The 24109-nt window shown below is 40.3% G+C and overlaps 2 protein-coding genes across 2 annotated transcripts; one reads left to right on the plus strand and one right to left on the minus strand.

Moving 5' to 3' along the window:
* Positions 1-558: 558 nt before the first annotated feature.
* On the plus strand, positions 559-9593 carry LOC148886247 (sodium- and chloride-dependent GABA transporter 1). The gene is made up of 13 exons (XM_089017788.1): positions 559-739; positions 847-981; positions 1056-1260; positions 3610-3742; positions 3815-3949; positions 4174-4277; positions 4347-4471; positions 5647-5759; positions 5842-5982; positions 6049-6148; positions 7040-7140; positions 7218-7385; positions 8538-9593. The coding sequence occupies exons 1-13, from the start codon at positions 613-615 to the stop codon at positions 8658-8660; spliced, it is 1710 nt and encodes a 569-aa protein (XP_088873914.1). The 5' UTR covers positions 559-612; the 3' UTR covers positions 8661-9593.
* A 468-nt stretch (positions 9594-10061) lies between these two features.
* On the minus strand, positions 10062-23552 carry dhrs11a (dehydrogenase/reductase 11a). Its single transcript, XM_089017791.1, has 7 exons — positions 23210-23552; positions 13277-13486; positions 12328-12422; positions 11507-11636; positions 11318-11410; positions 11178-11243; positions 10062-11101 (listed from the first exon to the last, which is right to left on the minus strand). Exons 1-7 carry the CDS (start codon positions 23339-23341, stop codon positions 11060-11062), a joined length of 768 nt encoding a protein of 255 aa, XP_088873917.1. The 5' UTR covers positions 23342-23552; the 3' UTR covers positions 10062-11059.
* Between the last annotated feature and the right edge of the window lie 557 nt (positions 23553-24109).

Genomic DNA, 24109 nt, shown 5'->3' on the forward strand with positions numbered 1-24109 from the left:
AGTGGAGAAATTTACATTTCACAACAGCAAAGTGATGAAAGGAATGAAAGTCGAAAAACAAAATACATGAGCTGCTAGAAAGGCAGCCAATCTTGCGGCGCCGTCTTGACGTCAAAAGAACAAAAAAAAAAAAAAATAATATGACAACACAAAGACAATATGACAACACAAAGTCATTCATTCTTAAGCACTTTCTGTACCCTTTTTGTTACATGAAGCAGTTCTAGATGAAGGAGGAGAGAATCAAATATATATAAAATATAAAAATCTGAAATATATGAAAAAGTGAGAGAATCCAGCTAACTAACCATAAAAATCATTCAGTCTGAAATTATGTTTAGCATGGGAGAACGAGGAAAAAAAGGAAAATAGAAAGAAATAAGGGCATTGTGAGGATAAATGAAACGAAAATGGAAGTGGATGATTCAAATGGCAATTGCATTAAACATTAAACACTGCCCAAGCTCCTGACTGGACTTACATACAGTAGTAGGCTTTCTGCTAATCATTAAGAAGAATAAAAGCTACGTCACCCGCATTACGTGGACTACTTGCCTCCGTTCTATGGAGTGAGGGGCCAGAAGAGCAACTGCTTGGACATTGGCAGCAGGCATGGACAAGCAACAGAGCAGACCGACATGGAGCAGCCAGATCGAGTTCACCTTGGCGGGCATTGGCTCCGCTGTGGGGCTTGGCAACATTTGGAGGTTCCCTTACCTCTGCTTTAGGAGTGGAGGAGGTGAGTAAAGAGTCAGGCATACCCTATCCTTTCTGGAAACGATCTTCAATTAATATGAATGCACGTTTCTTTTCCTCAAAGTGTGAATTACAATTATTTCCCTGCAGGAGCATTTCTTGTACCGTACTTACTTATGCTGGTTGTACTGGGGGTCCCTCTGCTCCATATGGAGTTGGCAATTGGACAATATACAAAAAGAGGACCTATGCATGCTTTTGCTCAACTCTGCCCACTTTTAAAAGGTATAATAGGCTGTCACATCCTTTCCATGAGAGCCGCTCTTTTAACTGAATCCAAATTCCTGTCACGCACGCAGGTGTCGGAATGGCATCCGTGGCCATTTCCTTCATCATGTGCACATACTACAACGTGGTCATTACTTGGGCCCTCTACTACCTATTCAGCTCCTTCCAAATGCCACTTCCCTGGCAGGGTTGCAACAACACGTGGAACACTCCAAAATGCACAGATCAGGCCACAAATGGCAGCTACTCGTCTCCGGCAAGCCAGGAGTTCTTCAAGTATGTCTTACGGGGTACAAACACGTTTTATTTAACCCCCATAGTATGTCAAGGGGTCAATTTTCCCCGTTTCCATTTTTGTGTTGACTAAAGCACTGGATATCCTTTCCTATTACTTTCTTCAATACAGTTCCAAAATGGGGCAATGGGATAGAAAATATGTATATCTTTTCAAGTATGCTTATAACATCGCAGAAACAGTTGTTGCTGATGTCACCGATTATTTGACTGCTTCGTGTGGATTTTTACATATGGGTAAAAAGGACCCACAACATAATCAATGTGATTTTTTTCAACATAATATGACGGTTAATATCCGTGCCATTTTTGACCTGCTGGTACACAATTGTACCTGAATAGCAAGGTTCTGTGCTACGACGACTACGAGAAGACACCAAAAAGGTCACTTGTAGTTTTGTCTCACGAGTAACTAAAATGTCGAAGCTCTCCTACTAGTGTGCAGAAATGTCAAAAGAGTACTAGAAGGCAATCATGGAACAAAGTGACATACTTTGTTGAACAGCACAGATGTTTTAGTTGTGCGCCTGAGTCATTTTATTTAAGCATTGAATTGAGTCCTTGAATTAAGAATTTCCAAATGAATGCTCAACACGGCAAAAGTTACAACGTAGAGCAGACATGGGCAAACTACGGCCCGCGGGCCACATACGGCCCGTCAGGCTTTTTAATCCGGCCCCCCGAACTTGTCCAAATTATAGTAAAAACTGACTCATGACAAAAAGCTAGCGGACACCAGGGCAGACAACTCTGAAAAGTTGCTGACCCTATATTCCAGGTATCTGCGAAATAGTATGTAAATGCCATATCTTGCATATTCCTTGAGGCAAATGTATGAACCGCTAAGGACTATTTTCCACGTTTGAAAGACATTTAATAAATTGGGTTGTAGTGTGCTTACTGTGCTGAGGTTCGCACACACTACATTGAATGCTTTAGTATATCCGGCCCAAACACTGCCTCCAAATGCTCCTGGCCTGGCCGGCCCCTCTGTCAAATTTTAGAACCCATTATGGCCCGCCAGTCAAAAAGTTTGCCCACCCCTGACGTAGAGTGTTTACAGCATTGAGAAGCTGAACTGTGGAAGCTAATCATGTGAGCCATGTGAATGATATCAGTGAAAATGATAGGAAGGGTCAAAACTCTGAAGTTACAGCCACTTGTAAATATTAGACATCTCTCTGTATACAGTTTGGACGGCGTATTGCTGAATTCTGCACCCTCATGCCCTGCAACAAATAAATGCATCATTCGATAATCAAAAGGATAGATAATAAAAACGATAATAAAAATAATCACGTGATTTACGAAACAGTGCTGTTCGAAATAAACATTGTAATGCTTATTCTCGTGCCACATGGGGCAATTTACATGCAAGATTATAAGCAGAATCCACATGAATATATATATATATATATATATATATATATATATATATATATATATATATATATATATATATATATATATATATATATATATATATAGTTTCAGAACTGTCCAACCTTTCTTAATGATGTCCATCTAATCTTGAAAAGTCCGTCTTGAAAATGACTTCAACAGTATATCTGCAACCAAATCCATTTCTTCTTCTCCTTCAGCCATTGTGGGCTTTAAATCAACACAAAAAATGTACAGTATTTGCTTATGCAGCTTGCTTCATATACAGTGTGCTAGCTCTGGCCAGTATGCGCGTATCACTAGCGGCTAGTGATACTATGATTGGCTAGTTACTAGCCAATCATAATTTGCGGAAACACTAACGTTGCCAGCGCTTTCGAGCAGGCCTTGGGTTTCCAACTCTGATTGGTTAAAGCAACTGTTTCATCGCCATTGATTTTTATGCTCCAGAGCCTGCGGAGCTGATTGTGAAGGCGTCAAGGTAGATTTCTGACCCTGGTAACAAATGATGACTGAAATGTGATTGGTTAAATGCTTAAATACTAAAACACTCACCTGGAAGCAGCACAACGGGGGAAAAGCAATGAAATGAAGCTGAATGATAATTTGGAATTATTTAATAATATCTCATGGACAAAATATAATTCAAATTAGTCTGTGATTCAGATATTTTTAGGCCAGCAGAGAAGGCCTTGCAGGCCCTTATGGCCAACCACCGATATACATATATAATACGGGTGCCAAAGTTAACTTGGGAGATAAATAAAAACAACCAAACATCTAACTCAGTTTTATTTACGATGTGCGGCGGCCTATAATTTCTGCTGCCAGATTTTCACCTGCGCAAACAGAAACGACCCCATGACTTCAATCCTTGCTGCCCTCCACTGGTTTCACCTCCAAGTTGTTGACATGCGTCTCTCTATGAAGATATAAGATGCTGCAGCAAACAAGGGCAATCGAGGACGCCGCAGCGATTCGGTGGGACCTTTTCCTTATCCTTGTGCTGGCTTGGATCCTCATCTATCTTTGCATCTTTAAGGGGACCAAATCCACAGGCAAAGTGAGTGGGCGTGACACCGATGCAAGGTGAATAACACCTCTTCTTTCAATACTTTCTCTATTTTGTGTACAGGTGGTGTATCTCACAGCGTTGCTTCCATATGTTCTACTCATTGCCCTGCTGGTCAATAATGTGCAGCTTCCCGGGGCAATTCAGGGTATAACCTTCTTCATTGTGCCAGAATGGGACAGGCTACTCTCAGTGGAAGTGAGAAAAATATGAAATGGCTCTGATGATTTTATTTTTGTTGTGTTTCAAAATTGTTTTTATTCCCCAGCTATTTTTATTCATAGTGCTGTACAAAGAATGTATCATAAAAAATCTTCATACTATGTTGACTTCAAGCATATTGAAGAAATGCGCAAACAGATATCCATACAAGTTCCTGATGAACAAATACATTTTTGGCGTATCGCTCTGTCTGCTTGCAGGTTTGGGTGAACGCTGCAGCCCAAATCTTCAATTCCATCGGTATAGGATTCGGTTTCCTCATAGCTATGTCCAGCTATAACACTTTCAACAACAACATTATTAAGTAAAAATCCCACCTGTGTGATATCCGGACAAATGCAGTATCAAGATGGCTTCTTCTCTTTTCACATAGGGATACACTGACGATATCCATCGTCAACTCCCTAACCAGCATTCTGTCAGGATTTGTCATATTCTCGGCTTTTGGCTACATGTCTCATCTGCAGGGTATTCCGGTGGCCGAGTTGGCTGTGGATGGTAAGTAAGGAAACAAAGCTAGTACAGTGATACCTCCGCATACGAACGCTTCAACTCACAAACTTTTCACCTCACAAACATCCCATTCGCAAGCTGATAGTCTATGGTGACAAACTACTTTTTGGTGGATGAAACAAACCACACGGCGCGACGGTGGCTGGGGGACTAGTTTTCGGCGAATGAACACCAAACCACACGGTCGAAGAGTGCCACGGTGGCTGGCGGACGAGTTTTCGTCACCCCCGTTCTTTGAGTGCGGACGTGGTTTGTTATATAGCACTTTTGCTATTGTGGGACAGAAAAAGACCCCACCACAGGCTAGTGTTAAACCGAAGAAGACACAAAAGAAAATTACGGTCGAGCAGAAGAAGGATCATCGAAAAACACGAACGAGGTGTGCCTTTGTGTGATTTAGCGTCCCAGTACCATTATGCTAAGTTGACATTGCGGCCATCCTTAAGAACAAGGCAGCTATTAATGGTGCGTGTGTGGCTAAGGGTGCTTCCGTGCTGACTAAGCAACGGTCTCAGGCAATAGAAGAGGTTGAAAAACTTCTGTTAATTTGGATTACCAAAAAGCAGCTAACACGGGACAGTGTGAGTGAGGGTATTATCGACGAGAAAGTTGAGGCAACGACCATCACATCGGTAAATAAAACGACTTTATTGTACAGTACAGTTTATTTCTTTAATTACAATATAATAGCACATTTATTATACATAAAATAAGGTATATTTTGTGTAGTTTTAAGGCTTATTCAGTAGAAAATTATTTTTTATGGGGCCTGGGAACGGATTATCCTCATTTTAATGGTTTCTTATGGGAAATAAATGCTCGGCAGACGAACTTTTCCCCTAACACAGACTTTCTGGGTACCAATTAAGTTCGTGAGCTGAGGGGGGTTGTGAATTTGAGATGTGCCTCTTTAGCTAATCCACCTTTTAATAACACAATTACGTTGCGAATATTTACATGGTGACATTTTGAAGCTAAAATCTTATTGTACAAAAAAGCACACAAAAAAAAAAGACTGGAAATTGAGCAGCCGTTACACAATAAATTCTTACCCATTTGTTGCAAGTTGTAAACATATCGGTCAATACTTCCAAGTGTCGTGACCACACACCACTTAGGAATGTACATCATTTTGATAAGCACATGTATCTGTTATCCAGGTCCGGGACTTGTCTATATTGTTTATCCACAAGCTTTCACCAGTATGCCACTACCTCAACTGTGGGCCGTGTTGTTCTTTTCCATGCTGCTTTTCCTCGGAATTGACAGCGAGGTATAGACGAAATCACATCTCAGGCCAAATAATACAGATGAAAAAAAACTGTCATGGCAATGTTTTCTCTCCACATGGCCAGTTTGCCATGGTTGAAGTGATGGTGACCAGTCTTATGGATCAATCCAATCAGCGTATACTGAAGTTCTTCAAGAAGAAAGAGCTGTTAGTTCTTGCAGTTTGTGGAATCGCGTGTCTTCTTGGAATACCAAATGTGACTCGGGTAAGATATCCTTCCATCCAGCTGATAAATTCATGATTAGTTTGCAGAGAATTCATGTTTTTGCAGGCGGGAATTTATGTTTTCCAATTGATGGATCATTACACTGCCATCGTGTCCATCATGTTCCTTGCATTTTTTGAGGTGATCGGCATTTGCTGGCTTTATGGTGAGTAGATGACCCATTTGTGGGTTTTGTAGGAAAAGTGGTTTTAATCAAACTATGCCGTTTGAACTCAACCCACTTCTCATTAAGCACAACATTTTTTTTCAACACATTTTCAACCTGTTTGTCACTCATATCTAAAGTTCGTTGCAAGCACTCAATACAATGTGTGTTTTGTAGTTTGAACCAGATAGATGAGCGTCTCAATCTGCTATCTTAATGCTAACTTTTAGTTGCATCCATTTGGTGGTGACATAATACTTCATGTAAAAAGATTAAAAATGATCATACTCACTCTGATTTATTCATTACATTTTACAAACACCGACGAATACTGATTTGTGCCGCACTAATGAGATGAGAGGAGTTGAGACGTCTCAATGGACAGTATATCTGTTTTATACTGCCCGTAGGTAGCCAAGGAAGGCCCACCAGAAAGTAGAGTGGGCCATTCAATTGAGGCATTGTGACAAAAAAATGGCATAGTTCTTTTAAATCATGTCATTCCTGTATGTTTTTTATGATTTTTTTTCAGTACTTCCAATTGATATTTCTTTTTTTTTAGAGGTTTGGGTGGGTGAAAGCGAGGAGATGACAAAGATGTCTTCAACACGTATCTCAAGGCACAGAAATTACTTTAACTCATTCACTGCCATTCACAAATTTATTCAGGAATTGAAAATATGACGTAAAGCGCCATTCTCAATTTTTTTTCGGGTTTTCTTTTTTCATGCTTGTGTGCTGATAAAGCACTGGCCATGGCAATTTAGGAATTAACAGTTTTTTCTGATGAAAGAAGAGAGTCTAAGGTTTCTTACGCTAAATCGAATGTTTATGCGCTCTTATATATTTCAATGCCCATTCTTGTATTTAGCTGTCTGGTCTTGTGTTTAGGTGCGAATCGATTATCCGACAACCTGGAAGAGATGACGAGAAAAAGGCCCAGCATCTTCTTCCGACTGTGTTGGCAAATCATCGCCCCTTTTCTGATTACTGTAAGTCATCCGACTCTTGTACCATGTCACTCTGGAGTCTGATCCATACTCAATGGGATCCTTTTTTTTGGGGGCAGGTTATCCTCATTTTTTCCATTATCCAGTTCAAACCAGCTCGCTACGAAGACTACGTCTTCCCTCCCTGGGCTCAAGGGATTGGCTGGGTCATTGCACTAGCCTCCATCATTTGGATTCCGTTGGCAACCATTCACACTTTATGGGTGCTGCCTGGCTCTTTTGTGGAGGTGAGGTTAAAATATTTGCAGTATACAGCTAACTCATATAGAAACATCCTATTGTCATCTTTCCGAGGGCACACTGTTTAAGCATTTATGGTACTTTCTTTCAATACTCATTCCTTCCATACATATTAAGAAAATATATATCTCACAATATACATCAATAATCATGCTCAAAGATGTACCGTACATTTTAAATTGAACCCAGAGCCATTGCTTTGTGTAGGCGTAACAAATCGGGTGATAGAAGATGGAGCCATTAACAATTTCTTCCTAAACTCCTCATCAAAAGATAACGACGATTTTAAAACTGTTCCTAGTTTGTCTTTTTGAAATGTACACTAAAGTGTCCTTGAGAGTTTTGAAAGGCGCTTATAAATGAAATGTGTTAGAGGACTGTCTTCTTTTCCTTTCGGCTTTTCCCTTCAAGGGGTCGCCACAGCGAATCATACTGTAATACTATTTAAAACGAACATGTGCTGCCACTAACTGGACATAAGTAGAATTACATGTCACAATTTAAAATAATAATAATAATAATAATAAATCATTTCTAAGCGCCTTTCAAAACACTCAAGGTCACTTTACAGGCACAGGATCAGTTTTTCTGTGGATGAGCACAGCAGACACACACGCCAGGGTTCACTCATCCCGGAAGTAACTCAAATAGATAGAAAGCTAGCTACCTAGCCAGCTATTGGATAGTGAATAAATAGCTAATAGATAGCCAGATAGCCAACAGCTAGCCAGCCAGAGAGCTGTACAGCTAATAGCTAGCTAGCTAATGGAGAGCAAATAGCAAATATAAATCTCCAGATAGCCACCAGCTAGACAGCTTACAGTCAGCTAGACAGCTAATAGCTGGCTAGTGGATAGCAAATAAATAGTGAATATAGACAGCCAAATAAGTACTGCATTGATATTTTTTTAAAGTAATAACTGACAATAAACTTGTTGTTTTTGTGATTAACCAGATCAAAATGTTTACAGTGTTTTATTAAAAAAACTTCATCTCACTGGAGTCTGTACATTACTTATTCAAATGATCATTCAAACAACAAAGGTAGTGGTGGCCCATGACGTTTCCACAGTGCCTGTATACGATGTGAAAAATCATGTCATAAACGTTTTGGTACTATTTCTCCCATTGCTCCACAGAAACTAAAGTTGTCCATCACACCATACGCCCTGAATGAAAAGCCCAAAATGTTGCGCAATGAAAATGGAAATGAGAGAAACCCAACCATTACCACAATCGGCAACAGCATTCGTCTAAAATAAAACCTGCCAAAAAGGGATCCTTTTTTGTGGAGTGGCAACGGTCGAGTTATTGTTTTGTGTTGAACAGATCAATGTAAATTATTGCAATCATTCTGTGAAATGTCACTGCCAATGCATGTACATCAAATATGATAGCTTAAATGTTTTACCAACTTGAATTGCAACAGCATCACATGCAACCGCAGGAATGAGTTGTAAATGCTGTAGTTTTACTGCACTGTATTGATATGTAACGATAGCAATCGAATGCAAGAATATTATTTAAAATGAATAAAAAAATCACAGTTCTACAGTAGTGAGTTATGTGGGCAGAAACTTTGGTAACCCTCTATAGTCAGTACATACTGATCAGAATCAGTAAATACTGAGTTACTCAGTTATACATTTTTTAAACATGTTTTATAAATATGAGTAAAGTACTTCCTAATGCTTAACAAATACTTATTAATGTGTACTGACTATGAAGCGTTACCCAAACTTTTATATTGTGTGTTATATCCCTTCTACAATGCTAAATAATTCACCAAGGACAATTTCAAGTGTGGGTGACTCATTTATTAGGTCAAATGCAATGTTTCTGATTAAAGTGATAAGTCTGCTATCAGTTACACATGTCAAGCTTCTCTTGTGTCATGTTAACCGTTATAAAATCTAATTTGACGTGCAATAGGTTGTCATTTACACGGACAGAGTACAATGAAGTAGTTTATGGTGTAGGCAGGTGACACTGTCCACTTTGCTAGTTTACGTATAGGCAGGCAACTGACGTGTTGAATAATTTCCCACTGAAATGACATATGGTACTTTGTGTGTTTGCATAGAGAGAGAGAGAGAGAGAGAGAGAGAGAGAGAGAGAGAGAGAGAGAGAGAGAGAGAGAGAGAGAGAGAGAGAGAGAGAGAGAGAGAGAGAGAGAGAGAGAGAGAAACACATACCATATATACATAGTTGCATATGACATCTATGGTTTCAGCCTTGAAATAACTTGTAATAAATTATTGAATTCAAAGTGCAGAGCAGAAGTTACCATAATTTCTTGGTTATAATCGCATTGTTAATTCTAAAAATGTCGTTCAAAAAATCCACGGTGAGTACAATAAATAGGTATGAGGAAGATAGAAAAAAAGTCACATTGCGCAGGTGTATACCGGTACCAGGGTTGTGGGAAAAGGTGTAATTGAATTCCATAATTATAGGTTACTGTACAGTATGTCAAATGTTACAAAATGTCTGTACAGAAAAAAAGTGATCAAAGAAATGACTCCCTATATATATATATATATATATATATATATATATATATATATATATATATATATATATATATATATATATATATATATATATATATATATATATATATATATATATATATAGTAAAGTCTCGTTATATCGATATTCAAGGGAGTCCGAAAAAATATCGATATAACCGAGACTATCGATATATCCGACCCTGTTTGCATGTAATTTTCTCCGTGCGTGCATAGAAATAGTATCGATATAACCGGGACTATCGATATATCCGATATCGATATAACGAGACTTTACTGTATATATATATATATATATATATATATATATATATATATATATATATATATATATATATATATGAGAGAGAGAGAGATAGAAATATAGATATAGATATATATAGTAGTCATAGTATAGTGCACAACAAAGATGAGTGGCGCGTTATACTCATGAAATTATGGTACCCAGCATCCGACTGCAGGAATTGCACATGCATCATTACTATGTATATTTCTTCTTCTTTTTTGACCCCCGCAAGTCGGAGCTGAAAATGGACAGATTTAAATGAAAAGTTAAGTGAATATGTCGCCGTTGTAAGTAAAAGTGGCAGGTCTGACAGAATGCTAAATCGATAAATAAATTGAAAACACCAGAATACACTCTAGGGTTATTTGTTTTCTCTATGACAGCAGTTCTGCCTATCTTCAATCAGCAGGTCAAAATAATTACAAAATAATAAAAAGAATTAATATAGACAAACAATTACCATTTAAAATTCAAATAGATATGTAATATGAGAAAAAATGTGCAGTCAAATAGCATAGTCTTCCTGCAAAGTTATGGTCATGTAAATGACCGCACAGCGCAGCACGGACTCCTGTTCTACTTGGAGTCGACTCTGTTAACAAACAAACGGTGGCTGCATTCAGTAGTATTTTCAGCGTGGTTTTAGTCCACACCCTTCATTTCCTCCATCCACCTGACCTCCAAGTCTCCTTGACTCCTCCTCGTGTTCCTCCACATCCCAACCAATGGAGCCGATTTCTTACTTCAACCCAACTCCTACCCGCACTCAACAGAGGTCGCTAATGAGTCGCCACGGCCGCTGACTTTTGGGCTCCTCCTGCAGCGTCTTGCAACCTTTCCACTGCTAGGACACCTGCTCAACTGGTCGCATCTGAATATCTCCAATCTGTGAGCAAAATGACAACATGTCAATGTGCGTTCCACTCCGTAAAAATATGGATTATAAAGTGAAAGGACATTACCTGGACATGAGGAGGGGCACTCAGAACAAATGTGACTGCGTTTGCAATGTCTTCTGCTTTTAAACACTGCACATTCGAGAGAAAAAAATGTTGGAGAACTAGTAGTACTATTTGAAATGTGAAAGAGACTTGTTGCTTACTTTGATACTTTCGTACACAGCGGCTGCTTTCTCTGGATCATTGTTATGGTGGCGGAATGCAAATTCAGTCTCCACTATCCCGGGCGATATACACTACATAAAAGGGAAAAGAAAATCCATTTTAGACTGACTAAGAAAAAGTGTTGTCATTGCACACTTTTCACAATGTGACACACATTCCACACTTACAGTGGCTCTGATGTGGGTGTTTGCTTCTCTTAGTTCTTGCCTGATTCCCTCAGTCAGAGCGGTCACCGCATATTTGGTGGCAGAGTAGAAATGCTTGTCAGCGCTTGGGAGCACCCGATGCCCGCTCATACTGTAACGGAAACAGGAGGAGTAACACACAGTATAAATTGAGAATGCCAAACACTTAATAGAAGTGTTTGTCTTGTACTCAAACATCGTAGAGTACATGGGGAAAATCGTTAAGATTGCGCAGCTGTCCATGTTATGTTCCTGTTGTATTTATTATTTTGCTTAGTGTTGACTAATATGCGAAGTGCTTTGTTACAGCTGCAGCTACTGTGAAAGCGCTATATAAATTGTATTGTATTGTATTGTATTGTATTGTATTGTATTGTATTGTCCGTCTATATACACACACTCACATTAGTGGCTTGAGTTTGTGTTACTTCCGGGTTGAGTGAACTCTGGCGCGAATGGCTGCCACTGCTCACCCGCAGAAAAAAAGGTTCTTAGCCCTTGACTGTAAAGTGTCCTTGAGAATATTGAAAGGCACTTAGAAATAAAATGTATTATTATTATTATTACAAAATTGAATATTGTAGATGTCATGACACTTCTGAACTTCGAAAGATGGGCCAACGCTGGGTAATGTTATTCTAGTTGAATGAAAAAAAATGAATGAAATAATGCAAACCAAAAATGTAAAACAGTCATTTTGGAATTGTGTTTTTTTCCATTATAAGCTTGATAATCCAAAGCCAAGATTGAAACTATGAACCTCAGGATTGGGAGGCAGAAATGCTTATCCCAATTTACTGTACCTGCTTATATTGATGATGTGACCGTCATCCACATTCCTCTCCTTCATTGATTTGTAAGCTTCCCGGGTGCAGATGGACAATGCCAGGACATTCACCTGCAGATCATTAAAAAAAGGAAAAAAAAGATGGTGTGGGTGGGGAGTGAAAACACGTTCAAGAAAACACAAGGTGGGTATTTAGTTCATGGATAAGAAGAATACAAAAGCCTTTAACTCATTCAATGCCATCCCAAATTTTGCTCAGGTTTAGGTTTTTCTTTGCGTGGGTTGCTGATAAAGCGCTGGTCAGACCTCTGGCCATGTTTTTCCCTTCACATGTTGGCCCATCACAACTTGCCCTATGTACCCTGCTTGTGTGTCTAAGCTACTTCTGTAGCAAAACTGATGGACGCAAGGTTAAACTCCACAGTGAAGCAAGCTTGGGCAAGGTGACCAAATCGGGTCAGCATGCAGATTAAACACGGGCTAAATATAATACACTGGCACAGCGCGGTCGTTTGGGCTGCCATGACAACAGATGGACGAGCGTTCCCAATGCCGGACCCTGGAAACTGTAGAGGACGGGGTCCTTCGTGGTCAGGAGCTCAGTGACTCCGAATGGTTGTGTCTAACAAGAGAAACTTGTTAAACTCAACCATTTGGCTCTGCCAGGCTTACTCCGCAGAGCCAAATGGAGCACTTTTGGTGAGGAGGTGTTTGAGCAAAGCCAAACATCACCATATTTTATCTACGGACTTACACTTTAACGGTTCAATTCTTTATGTGTAAAAAAACGTACTTCGCACCGGACAAGTTTTACTGCTTCCTGCTTCTGTACTCAAATGGAGCAACCACTAAAATCAACCATGCAAACAAGCGTTCGTATTCTAAATGTCTTCAGAATTTTCCTCCATCTTGTTTCAGCGCAAGCATTAATGTGTTAGCGTGCATGTACGCTGCAGATTACCCACGTCGATCATATTCCTCCAGCCTTCTGTTCTCCCACTTAGGAGGGGCTCGTTATGGGCCAGCCCGGCGTTGTTGATGCACACGTCGACGCCCTTGTGGAGCGTTTTGATGGCTGAAAACATGGAGAGGATCTCCTCCTCGTTAGACAGGTCACACTTGTATGGGATCAGTGTGCCGCTGTATCCTGCGCTCTGACATTCTGCTGCCAGCTTCTAAAAATAAATAAATAAAAACAACCTTGGATCACAGATAACACTAAGCTTTTAAAAACGTCAGGCCGAACCATTATTGAGCAACTTCAAATCAATGTTGCACCATTGTATTGGTTTTCGTGTTTATCTGAGCTCCAAACTGCAATTCAAGCAAAACTGGATCGATTATGGTGAGATTCCACACATGGGAAGCTACAGTAAATGAGCAAGGCAATGCTTCAACCAGGTCGTCTGTCTGTCCAGCACAGTGGGCTTAACTTGCTCCATATCAATTTAGGTCAAAGGTCATTGCTTCATGTGGGCATTGCCAACCTGCTGCACGGTGATATATATCACATTGCACACAGCATTAAAAAAAGATCAGCATTCTCTTAGATTACATTATTCTTTATTAGTCTCACAGGTGATGCTCTTGATGGATAATATCGACTTTTCCCACCATATAGATAATTGAGCAAGCATCTCACACTTGAGTGTGCAGATTTCCTTGCTGTCTATAAGCTGTTGAGCCTGGATTACCCACAGAGAAGGCATCCGCCAAACAGATCTGTGCAAACACTAAAACACTGACAATACTTATTTCAGCTGTAGAGTGTGACCTTTTTCATCTTTTGCCCCCTGGGCGACGCAGACCCCTGAAAGCCATGCCGTACTCCAGAAGGCCCAAAACAAGTAAACCACCGAAAGACCGAGACCAGAGAGAGAGAGAGAGAGAGAGAGAGAGAGAGAGAGAGAGAGAGAGAGAGAGAGAGAGAGAGAGAGAGAGAGAGAGAGAGAGAGAGAGAGAGAGAGAGAGAGAGAGCAAAGACAAGGCCAGTACATTCTTTTGAGAGCGAGTGAATGATGTTTCTAAGGTTCAAGTAGGCAGCTCAGAAGAAAGGGCCACTAGGCTTCGATCCAACTCCAACTACAGGAAGTCTCAGGCTGTGAATCTCTGTGTGGATGCAAAGAATATGGGGAACCAACTGGATAACCACAACCAAGATTGGCAAGCCCTACTGATATGGCACTGGACCATGCGGTCCTCAGGATAAGCAGTTACCCCTGAAAAGGCATACAGGCTGGCAGGCAGGCACACACATACACGAATCATTCATGTCCATTCAAAGTGTAACTCAATACGTTCAGGAGTGTTCAGTGTTACGCCTCTCAAGGCAAGTATGAAAAATATAAGATGGAAAACAGTGTTTGAAATAGCCTGGTGACCCGGGGCGTACAACTTTAACGTCGGGCGTACAACTTTCAAAACGTCTCGGCCAGGATGGCCTACAATTCCATCACAGATTTTTTTTTTTGTCAAATCAAATGTTTGTTTTATTCAATAATGCAAAAGCTACAAACAAACCGATACAGGCCACGTGGTCTTCTCTTTCTAACCGGCTTTCAAAATACTGAAATTGCCAAACGAACGTTCGTTTGGCAATTTGCATACTAGGCACCGGCAGCTAATCAGAAGCCTGTTTCGGACTACACCCTTTTGAAAGTCGGTTAGACAAGTCCACGTTGCTTTGAGCAAACAGCGCAACACAAACGTTGCATTGTGCACCATGATGATAAACGACAACTGGAGTGAAATCTTCAGCAAGGCATATGTACCATAAATTAAACAAGTGAGCATTTGTGGTAGGTACTTCCCTAATTTTAGAAAATCCTTTATACTTTGCAACTATGTTTTTTTTTTTTTTTTTTTTTTTTTTTTTTTTTTTTTTTTGCTATTAGTCATCTTATTGTGTTTCAAATTGTGAAAAATCGGGCAGGCAACTTTATGGCCGGGCAGGCAACTTTTCAGCGTTGTCTGCCCGGGTGTCCACTAACTTTGTCATGATTTTCAGACACTGATGGAAAAGCATAAAACGTGTCATGGAAAGCAGATGTAACAACGGAATTCGCTGCAGAACAAGACCACTCAAGAGTACCAACTCCTAGCAAACCCAAATTGGAAACAAGGGCCTCCTATGCTCATGGGCTACATCATATTTCCATAAACCATGAGCAACATTATCAACCAGAACAGAGAGCTTCCACTTAAAAAAATCAATCTATTTACTTTCATGAACTATTCAATCAATAAAGTTTAAATAAATGTAACTTTTATTTAAAAACATGACATTACCTCTAATTGACAGTGGAATCTCCCAAACAAATTAATGGCAACATAGGGTTCCTTATTTACAATACAATACAATACAATACAATACAATACAATACAATACAATACTGTATATATTGATTTATATAGCACTTTAACAATATGTGAAGCTGGAACAAAGTGCTTAACGTGGACAACTATCATATGGAGGAAATAAAGTAGTCACAAAGATATATTCGTGGCAAAACATGGCAGACAATGGGCATATTATTATTTTAATGTGTGAGGTATTGGCTTTCCAAAAAAACCATCTGTTGTAGATTTTTGTACAGACTGTTTTTCATTTGTTTAGACAATACCGGTAGGGAATACAGTTATCACCAAGTCAAATTTCATCAGTCCATGAAAGAAATATTGTGTTAAAATGGCATCTATGAATCTAAAATAAAATAAGCACGTTCAGAGAAAGTGGAAAGAACATTAGGAAAACTGTAGAAGGCAGACAGTTAAAGTGGTGTGCCAGATCAATATTGAGAGGCGGTGTCTGAACAGAGAGTGGATGAATTGCATTTGTCTTGACCTGACCAAGTCAAACTTCCCTTGCTTTTGATAACACTGGGTTTAAAAATAGAGTTTATATGCCCTTTTTCGAGAGCAAGAGGCATTGTGCCAAGTGTTACAACAATGACACCCTGGTCATTTCATTAAACTCAGACACAAAAACAATTTTTGCCTGTCATTACGGATTTTCCTCATCATTAGGAGTCTTCAGTTCACCTATGAATGTGTTCAGACTCCACACAGGAAGGCCAAGATCCAAACACCGGACTTCAGAAATATTAGTCAAATGTGCTAACACCCAGGCCATTAGTGAGTTCTGCCTTACTTCTCAACCTAATGGGGTTAAAGGTGAGTTGCGGACTGTTGGCTTTGTAGTGGTGTGTACGTATAGTTGAGAGATTATAATCCACTGTTAGTAAAAGGTCTAAAGGTTGAACAAGGTGGTTTATGGCACTTTTCTTGGCATCGCCTCATCAAGATGGGAAAGATAAGTGGCTGTTCTCAGGATCTTATGGTAGACTGACAACGTTGACATTTTGAAGACATATAGAAGACTCATTAGAATATGAAGTTCGACAGAATAAGAGGTGCGAGCATACTGTGCTGAGGTGACACAGATCATGCTGCAGGGTACTGTGCGGGATGGCACAAAGATGACACCAGCTTTCCCATATTTTGTGCTCGTTGCCAAGTGAACAAACGGGAAGTAGCCTGGTGCTTTTCGCCAGCAGGTTGGACTTAAAGAGGCCACACCAGATATATGTATTTGTAAAGCCTTGGATTTGTCTATAACGTGATATGGGAATGAAAGAAGAGTGGGAGACAACCAGTAGGAAAAAGAAGGATGGGGGCTTATGCCATTTTTTATGGCATGGACTGATCTGGGTAGACGCTTAGGCTTGTCTGTGAACTGGAGCTCGAGCAAGACCATTTTAAAGTGCATTTCAAGATGAGCAGAGTGTGCATTCTTTTTGATGACGTCACAGCAAATTAGAATTGAATTGAGTATTTCTCAATTCAGGTGCAGCAGGTACCTATGGCGCATGCCACCGACCTCAACAATATGGCGTCGCGCCCTTGGTGCATATGGGTTGGAACAAAGGCACGCCTCGCTGCGCTGTGCAGTGTGACAGTGATGGTATATGACAATGATAGAGAGGTAGAATATGAGTGATAGGGGAGGTACGCACATTACAACAGACGGACGGGTGCAACCAGTGAGGTAAGTTTGTGTTTCCCAAAACAAAAGTCATCAGAACCTGGGAGACAAAGCAATATGTGGAACCTTTGTGTCAGCAGTAGGATCACCTATGATAGCGGCGGTTACTGGGCTGTTCACAGGGTAATCATGTGACAAAAATGCCTCTTTTGTTTGTAGTTGAGACATGCTGAGGCTTGAAGTCCATCCTGATGGATCAGGCATGTGACGCATGCAGGGCCATGCGTCACACTACTCATCCATCTGTGATCAGAATCATAATTATCTTTATTGGCCAAGTATGTAGAACACACAAGGAATGTGTCTCCGGTAGAACACGCTGCACTACTATCATCATAAAAAAGACATGACAGATAAGTATGGAGGACACTAATGAAGGCTAATCTAATTGAATTCCTCTATCTAAGTTTTACCCCTCAGTAACATCGATGAGACAATGTGCAAAGTATCAAGCAGACAGTGGTTCAAGTGAGTATAGAGCTGGAGCTACAATGATTATAACTGTTTCACAGGGTTGTGCAAAATTGCAAAGAGGCACTATACAGTTATAGCTGGGTTACTGTTTAGTAGTAGTTCATGGCGATGAGGGAAGAAGCGCTTTAAATGTCTGCTGGATTTGGTCGATAGCGCCTGCCTGAGGGGATTAGCTGGAAAAGGTGGTGGGCAGGCTGCGGAGGGTTATAATTTTGTTGTTGTCGTCAATCTTGTTCTTTGTAAATTGGAATAATACAAATACACGAGTATTGATGAGTGCGGTCTATACTTTCAATGCCAGCCAGACTGCCATCATCATTTCGTACAACACTAGTCCCCGCCTCATCATTCACCATGTAAGATGATACTTTGAAGCAGAGAGCTTAAGTACTTGTAATATAGTGGTTCTCCCTTCCCAGATCGAGAACATACTGTTACTTCATGGGAGCTCAACTCCAACTGGATCCCACCAAGCTCAATCTCACCCTGTGCAGTTCATGTTTAGAGATAAACAATATTCTCTAACCTTTGTTCTCTGCTGCCGATACGCGCTCAAAGATGACGCCATATGTAGATACGGAAATTAAGTGAGTGGTAATACAAGAGGCGTGAATTTTTGTCACAATAAACATACTACTACTTCGTTTTGATTGGTTCTAAGGAGTGTCTAAGAGCACGAGATCATTCTAGAAAGTAAGAATTGTTTGCTACTTTGCCCGTCTCACACACTAATATCATTAGTGCAGTTGTACACCACTGCCAACTACAACCACAATAACACATCCACCCATTTATTTTTCTGATCCGTTTATCTTCACGAGCCTATGGCAGCTGTCCTTGGGCAGTAGGCTAGGGTACACCCTGAACAGGTCACCGGCCTATTGCTAGGCACACATAGATGAACAAACATCACCGAACCAAAAGCTATGTTTGGACAAATGAAGTTTTTCCATATTTCCTCCATTCAGATCGCCACGTCCCCACCCCTCAATGTTGGTGCACGCATGACAAGAGTGCACATGCATAAAGTGTCTAGAACAAGACAGGGCAGGAATCGCCCCAGCTATTATAGTGGGAGGCCCGACCGGGGAGTGTCAAGCTCAGTAAGGCTTAAGCGTTGAAAAGTGATAAGCATAGAGAGGACAGCGCAGCAGTGGCACAGCAAAGGGAGGGGGGGGGGAGTTTGGGTGCGGGGGCTTTATAGGGGTCACAGGGCTGTCCAGCCTCATTAGACTACTGTCCGCATGAGATTACAGTAAACAACTGATAAAATCCACTACCAACAAATGATGATCCTCCCACCATACCTTTAGATCACTGGTATCAAACTCCAGGCCCGGGCATATCTGGCCCAGCACATCATTTTCTGCATCGACATAATCTTTTATATATATATATATATATATATATATATATATATATATATATATATATATATATATATACCCCCATTTTAACTCATTCACTGTCACTCCCGAATTTATTTGGGAATTCGTCTGTGTAAGCTCTCAGTCGTACAGGAGACATCGATGCATAGGTTTCTTCAGCCGTTATCTGTACTGTCGGACGTTTCGCTTCTTATCCAAGAGGCTTCGTCAGCTAACTAAAATTTTGATGCTAGAGGTCGACAACCAACGAAGGTTGAAATGAAAGGTTCCACTGTATTGGTGCCTTTGACACTTTAAAGCGGAAAAAGTGTCAATGTTGCAACTCTGTCCCCAACATGAGATCACACTGCGCAAATTCAATCAACTGCGCCGCTTTCAAACCTGAGAGAACGCATTCTGAGTACAGAAGAGAGAATTGTCTTCCATCGGTCTCAAAAGAGTTAATGGGAAAGTTTATTGCTGCGACTTGGATGCAGCCCCATCGCTCTCATTCCTGCAGAAAGCCCATGGTGACCACAACCCTCAACCCCCCCCCCCCCCCCCCCCCCCCCCCCCCCCCCGATTACCCCCTGCTACTCTAAAAAAGTAGTACAAATTGTACAACATAGTTGCTCAACTAAACTTTTCTTTCCCATTTTGTGCAAAATTACATAAATGCAAATCAAATGTAATTCACTATCTACAGCAATGATGGTTCCATCTGTTCACTTCTAATCCAGTAAGTAACAAGAACGTCTTTATTTTCTACTTGTGAAAGAAACACACACTAAAAGGAAGTCAAGAACAATTGCTCAGTGACAGACACTTGCATCCCCCACTCGCACTGGCTCGGCTATAGTCCAGTTTACACAGCAGGGAGTGGACAATACTGGCTTTGTCTAACATCTCACATCGGCAACGTTTCAAGAACAAAGTTGCCATCATAAAGAATTACTCATTCCCTTCTGCTATTGATTACTATTACATCATATTGAGTTCAACTTTTTTGAACCCAGAATTCAGCCAAAACAAGTTTGGATGTTGAGTCTGTAATGTAGCCAACTCTAGAATAATGGCTGTGACTTGCACATAGCAATAATCATTTCCCATTTGAAATGCCTTGACCTTGCTTGAGGGTGATGCAAGTACATGACAGAAGCAATGACAGACTGCTACAGTTAACTATTGACAGGAGGACATATGAATCGAGTAAGAATGGCAGCAAGCAGTCAATTGCGCAAGTCACACTCACTGTGCATGTACGGGTGTGTGCATATTGTCAAGGTGGGACGCATGTTATCTTGTCAACAACACTGAACACTTAATCATTGATGTTTTACGATTAAGAATGTTGGGTATCCAGACCAAACTCAAATAAAACTGTTTTACCTGTCCCACACAAAATAACATTCACACTCATTAAAAAAACATCTGGTTCATGTAATGTAATTCCAGAAAAGCTAGCTTAATGCTAACATACAATACAGCGTAAATCATTACAGACAGGCTCAACAAACAACTACTGCTTTAATATCACACATGAAGCAGGACAACATACAATACCATGAGTATTTTTTCCTCTGCTCTGTGGGGATGACAATTATTTCTGCAGCTCAGTTTGGGACCTTCTCTGCCTCTTCTTCTTGCTCGTCATGATGGTTCTAAATTCAGTTGAGCTCAGTGTGTTGTGGAGAGACATACTATTATATTAAATATCCATAACGCTGAGTGCTAACTGTTCTATATAACAACTCCAAATAAAAATTGCATTTTACAGTAAAGATTTTGGTAGAAATGAACTCATTTAATAAATGAAGATTGGCATGGTAATTATGTATTTCATGTTCCTACATTTGTATGTCTTGGAAAATGGGGCGGGGGTTGCTTATCAAGATAAATTGCAGTCATGGTGAGTAATCAAAATGTGTTAGGGAAATACACAACACATATTTGGAAACATATGTGACACTTGTGAAATTCACAAGGTTAATGAAATTAAATCAAATGAGATTTGCAGTAGCAGATCTATCTCACGACTCTGAACCTTAGATGGCCTTCCTATGTGGACTTTGCACGTTTTCCTCACGCTTAGAGGTACTCCTCTCACATAAAAAAAAACTAAAAACACACACACACAACATTTTTACTGAATTTTTAATTCCCAAATACATTTTCTTTTTCATTGTTCACTTTCCATTTCCAACTTATAATCACATACCAAGGTTACACATTGACAGGGTATTAAAAGAACACTCACTTGTTTTTAAAAATGCATTGTATTTAACACAGCTAAGTTGCATCGCCCGTTTCCAAAAATTAATCTCCCATTGGTATGGAACCCTATGATCAGATAGATATATAATCATACAAATATTACATATGAAAAGATCGAGATCTGCCGTTGTCCATTACTTTTGTCATGAGATGTTTAACCTTAGTTATAGTTACGTAATAGGACATGTGAAGTACAACAGGTGCCAACAATTAATTGCAGGTGAGCAAACTACAATTTTACAACTGCAAAAGAACAGTAAAGGGTGGCTTGTGTAGTTGACCTGTGACGAGCCACTGATAGAGTTAAGACAGTTTGAGACAGAGGGAGGCTTAATTATTGGCTGACAAGATAAGGAAAGTGCAGTGCCTTATGGCCTAGTGGGGTGTGAGCAAGAATGTCTGTAACAAAGTCAAACACTATAAGTAAATGAAAATAAGTTTGCCCTGATGAAAGAATCGCCTAAGTAATTTATTTTGATGATTAAAAAGAAGTTGATATGTCATAGTATTTTGCCTCATAGCATTACCTGTTTAAATATAGAATAAACGTTATCTGTTGTCGAATAATTGTTGGGAAAAAAGTATACTTTCCATTGCTTCGCCATCTAACTTTCAGATTGAAAGGGACGGTATGTAAAATTGATGAAGTAATTAGTAAATAGTAGTAGTAAAAAGTAAATAGTTAGGTGGGTCTGGGGAGTCCACAGCACCTATCAAGTGTTAAATTACCTTTTTTGTAAGTGTCAATGGGAGTGCTAGTTGGAAAACATGTAGACTCCACACGGGAAGGCTCGTCCTGAAATTTGAATCCCAGAACTGTGAGCCAAATGTGCTGAACACCAATTCACTGTTCCACAATGCATACTCCACTCACTTACTTTAAATCTAAGAAAAGTGTTTTTTAAAGCAAACAGACAGCTCTCAGCTCAAATTGTGTCCACTGAGCATCATCTTGAGAATCCATTTCAAAGTGCGGTGTAGCAATTTGGCATTAACGATACCCGAAGACAGGACCGATTGCACTAACACTAACGGGTACACGCAGTTCACAGGCAACAGCTCCAGTTTTGAGGGATCACAGAAATAAGTTAACAGCAATGCCTCAGTGTTCAGCTGCCCAAAACCCTGCTCTGTACCCTCACCAAAGGTCATCCAATAGAAAATGATCTCACAAAGATGTGAACACATTAGATGTGTGGTGCTAAATACCACATGGGTGGGTGCTACCCCATTTCATTAAACATCAATGAGAACATAGTGACTGCATCTTACTTGGGCGTTTCCAGTATTGTGATTCTCTAATCTACTGTTGGTAAACAAACTTGAACTGGATGGATGGATGGATGGATGGATGGATGGATGGATGGATGGATGGATGGATGGATGGATCGCGGGAGGAGGCGGGATACATAGAGTGATAGAGATGGAGTTAGAGAGGCTTATGTATAGTGTACATAATGGGTGCACAGAGATTTAAAAGTAATACAAGAAATTACGAGATTTGCAACTGTATTTTGAATGAAATGCTTCATTTGTTGAAAATATCGTATTAATGTCCAGTGATGGCTCACTCTTAGCCCTCTTAAACATACAAATTAAATGTCCTGTCAGCAAACGTTCGCTCAACTTGTAAAGCTAATGTTAGCAAGCAGTTTACGTGCATTAGCTTGTTAGATGCTGTACTTATATTTATTTTACACGCTGCTTAAAAGCTCGTGAAGGCGATATTCATGAAATACCTCGATTTTGTCGACATTCCTGGCACAGCCAACCACCCTCATGCCTTGTTGGACGAGTGCCCTGGCCACAGCCGCTCCAATGCCCACCGAAGCTCCGGTCACCAGGGCCACTCTGCCTTTCCACCGCTCCATCGCCAACAACGCCGGCACTGGACTAGAACCGTAGGATTTCCGTCTCGGCTGGTTCCCGACAGCAGCAATATGACGTATCTTAGTGTAATGTACACCGCCCTCAATTTCTAGGATGCTTCAAGATATATGCTTCTATGCCTGAATACGCAGCATCCAAAATACGGGGTAGCACTGTTGCATGAAGGCGGATCCATGCGCTCCACTGAATGACATGAGCCCAGATCCCGTTTAATGTTTGCCTCACGTCACCGCCCACATTCTGCAAAGGTTTAGTAATCTTTCGCCATCTACCGGAATGAAAGACATTGCATGAGGTAGTATTCTGCACACTGCTCGACCTCGAACGACGACAGGCTGCTAACGAAATACTTTTTTTGATTTCCCTAAAAAAATGAATGATGACGTCGACTACGCAATGTGGCGGTGATATATTTCACGCAAAATCCTACAAAACATACAAAATATTCTGATCCTGTAGCGCTCTTGTATTGATTCAATGTGCACCCAGTAAGTGCAAATGAGTGAACAGTTGTGTCTCAATATGTCCGCTGTGACCGAATGCTGACCAGATTTGGGTGTGCACCAGTTAGCTGGCATCGGCATCAATGGATCGATGTCATTGATACCACGTCTGAGTTTTATTCAACACACAATTCGCCTCCAGTTGATTGAATCACCACAGAATCACATTTCTAAGTTAAATCAGAACAATAACACATGTTAAAAATACGATGACACAAAATGAATGTGGAGTAATAAATACTTTAT

Source organism: Hippocampus bargibanti, linkage group LG16, assembly GCF_051943395.1.
Source record: "Hippocampus bargibanti isolate YZ-2025 linkage group LG16, ASM5194339v1, whole genome shotgun sequence".
Lineage (NCBI taxonomy): Eukaryota > Metazoa > Chordata > Actinopteri > Syngnathiformes > Syngnathidae > Hippocampus > Hippocampus bargibanti.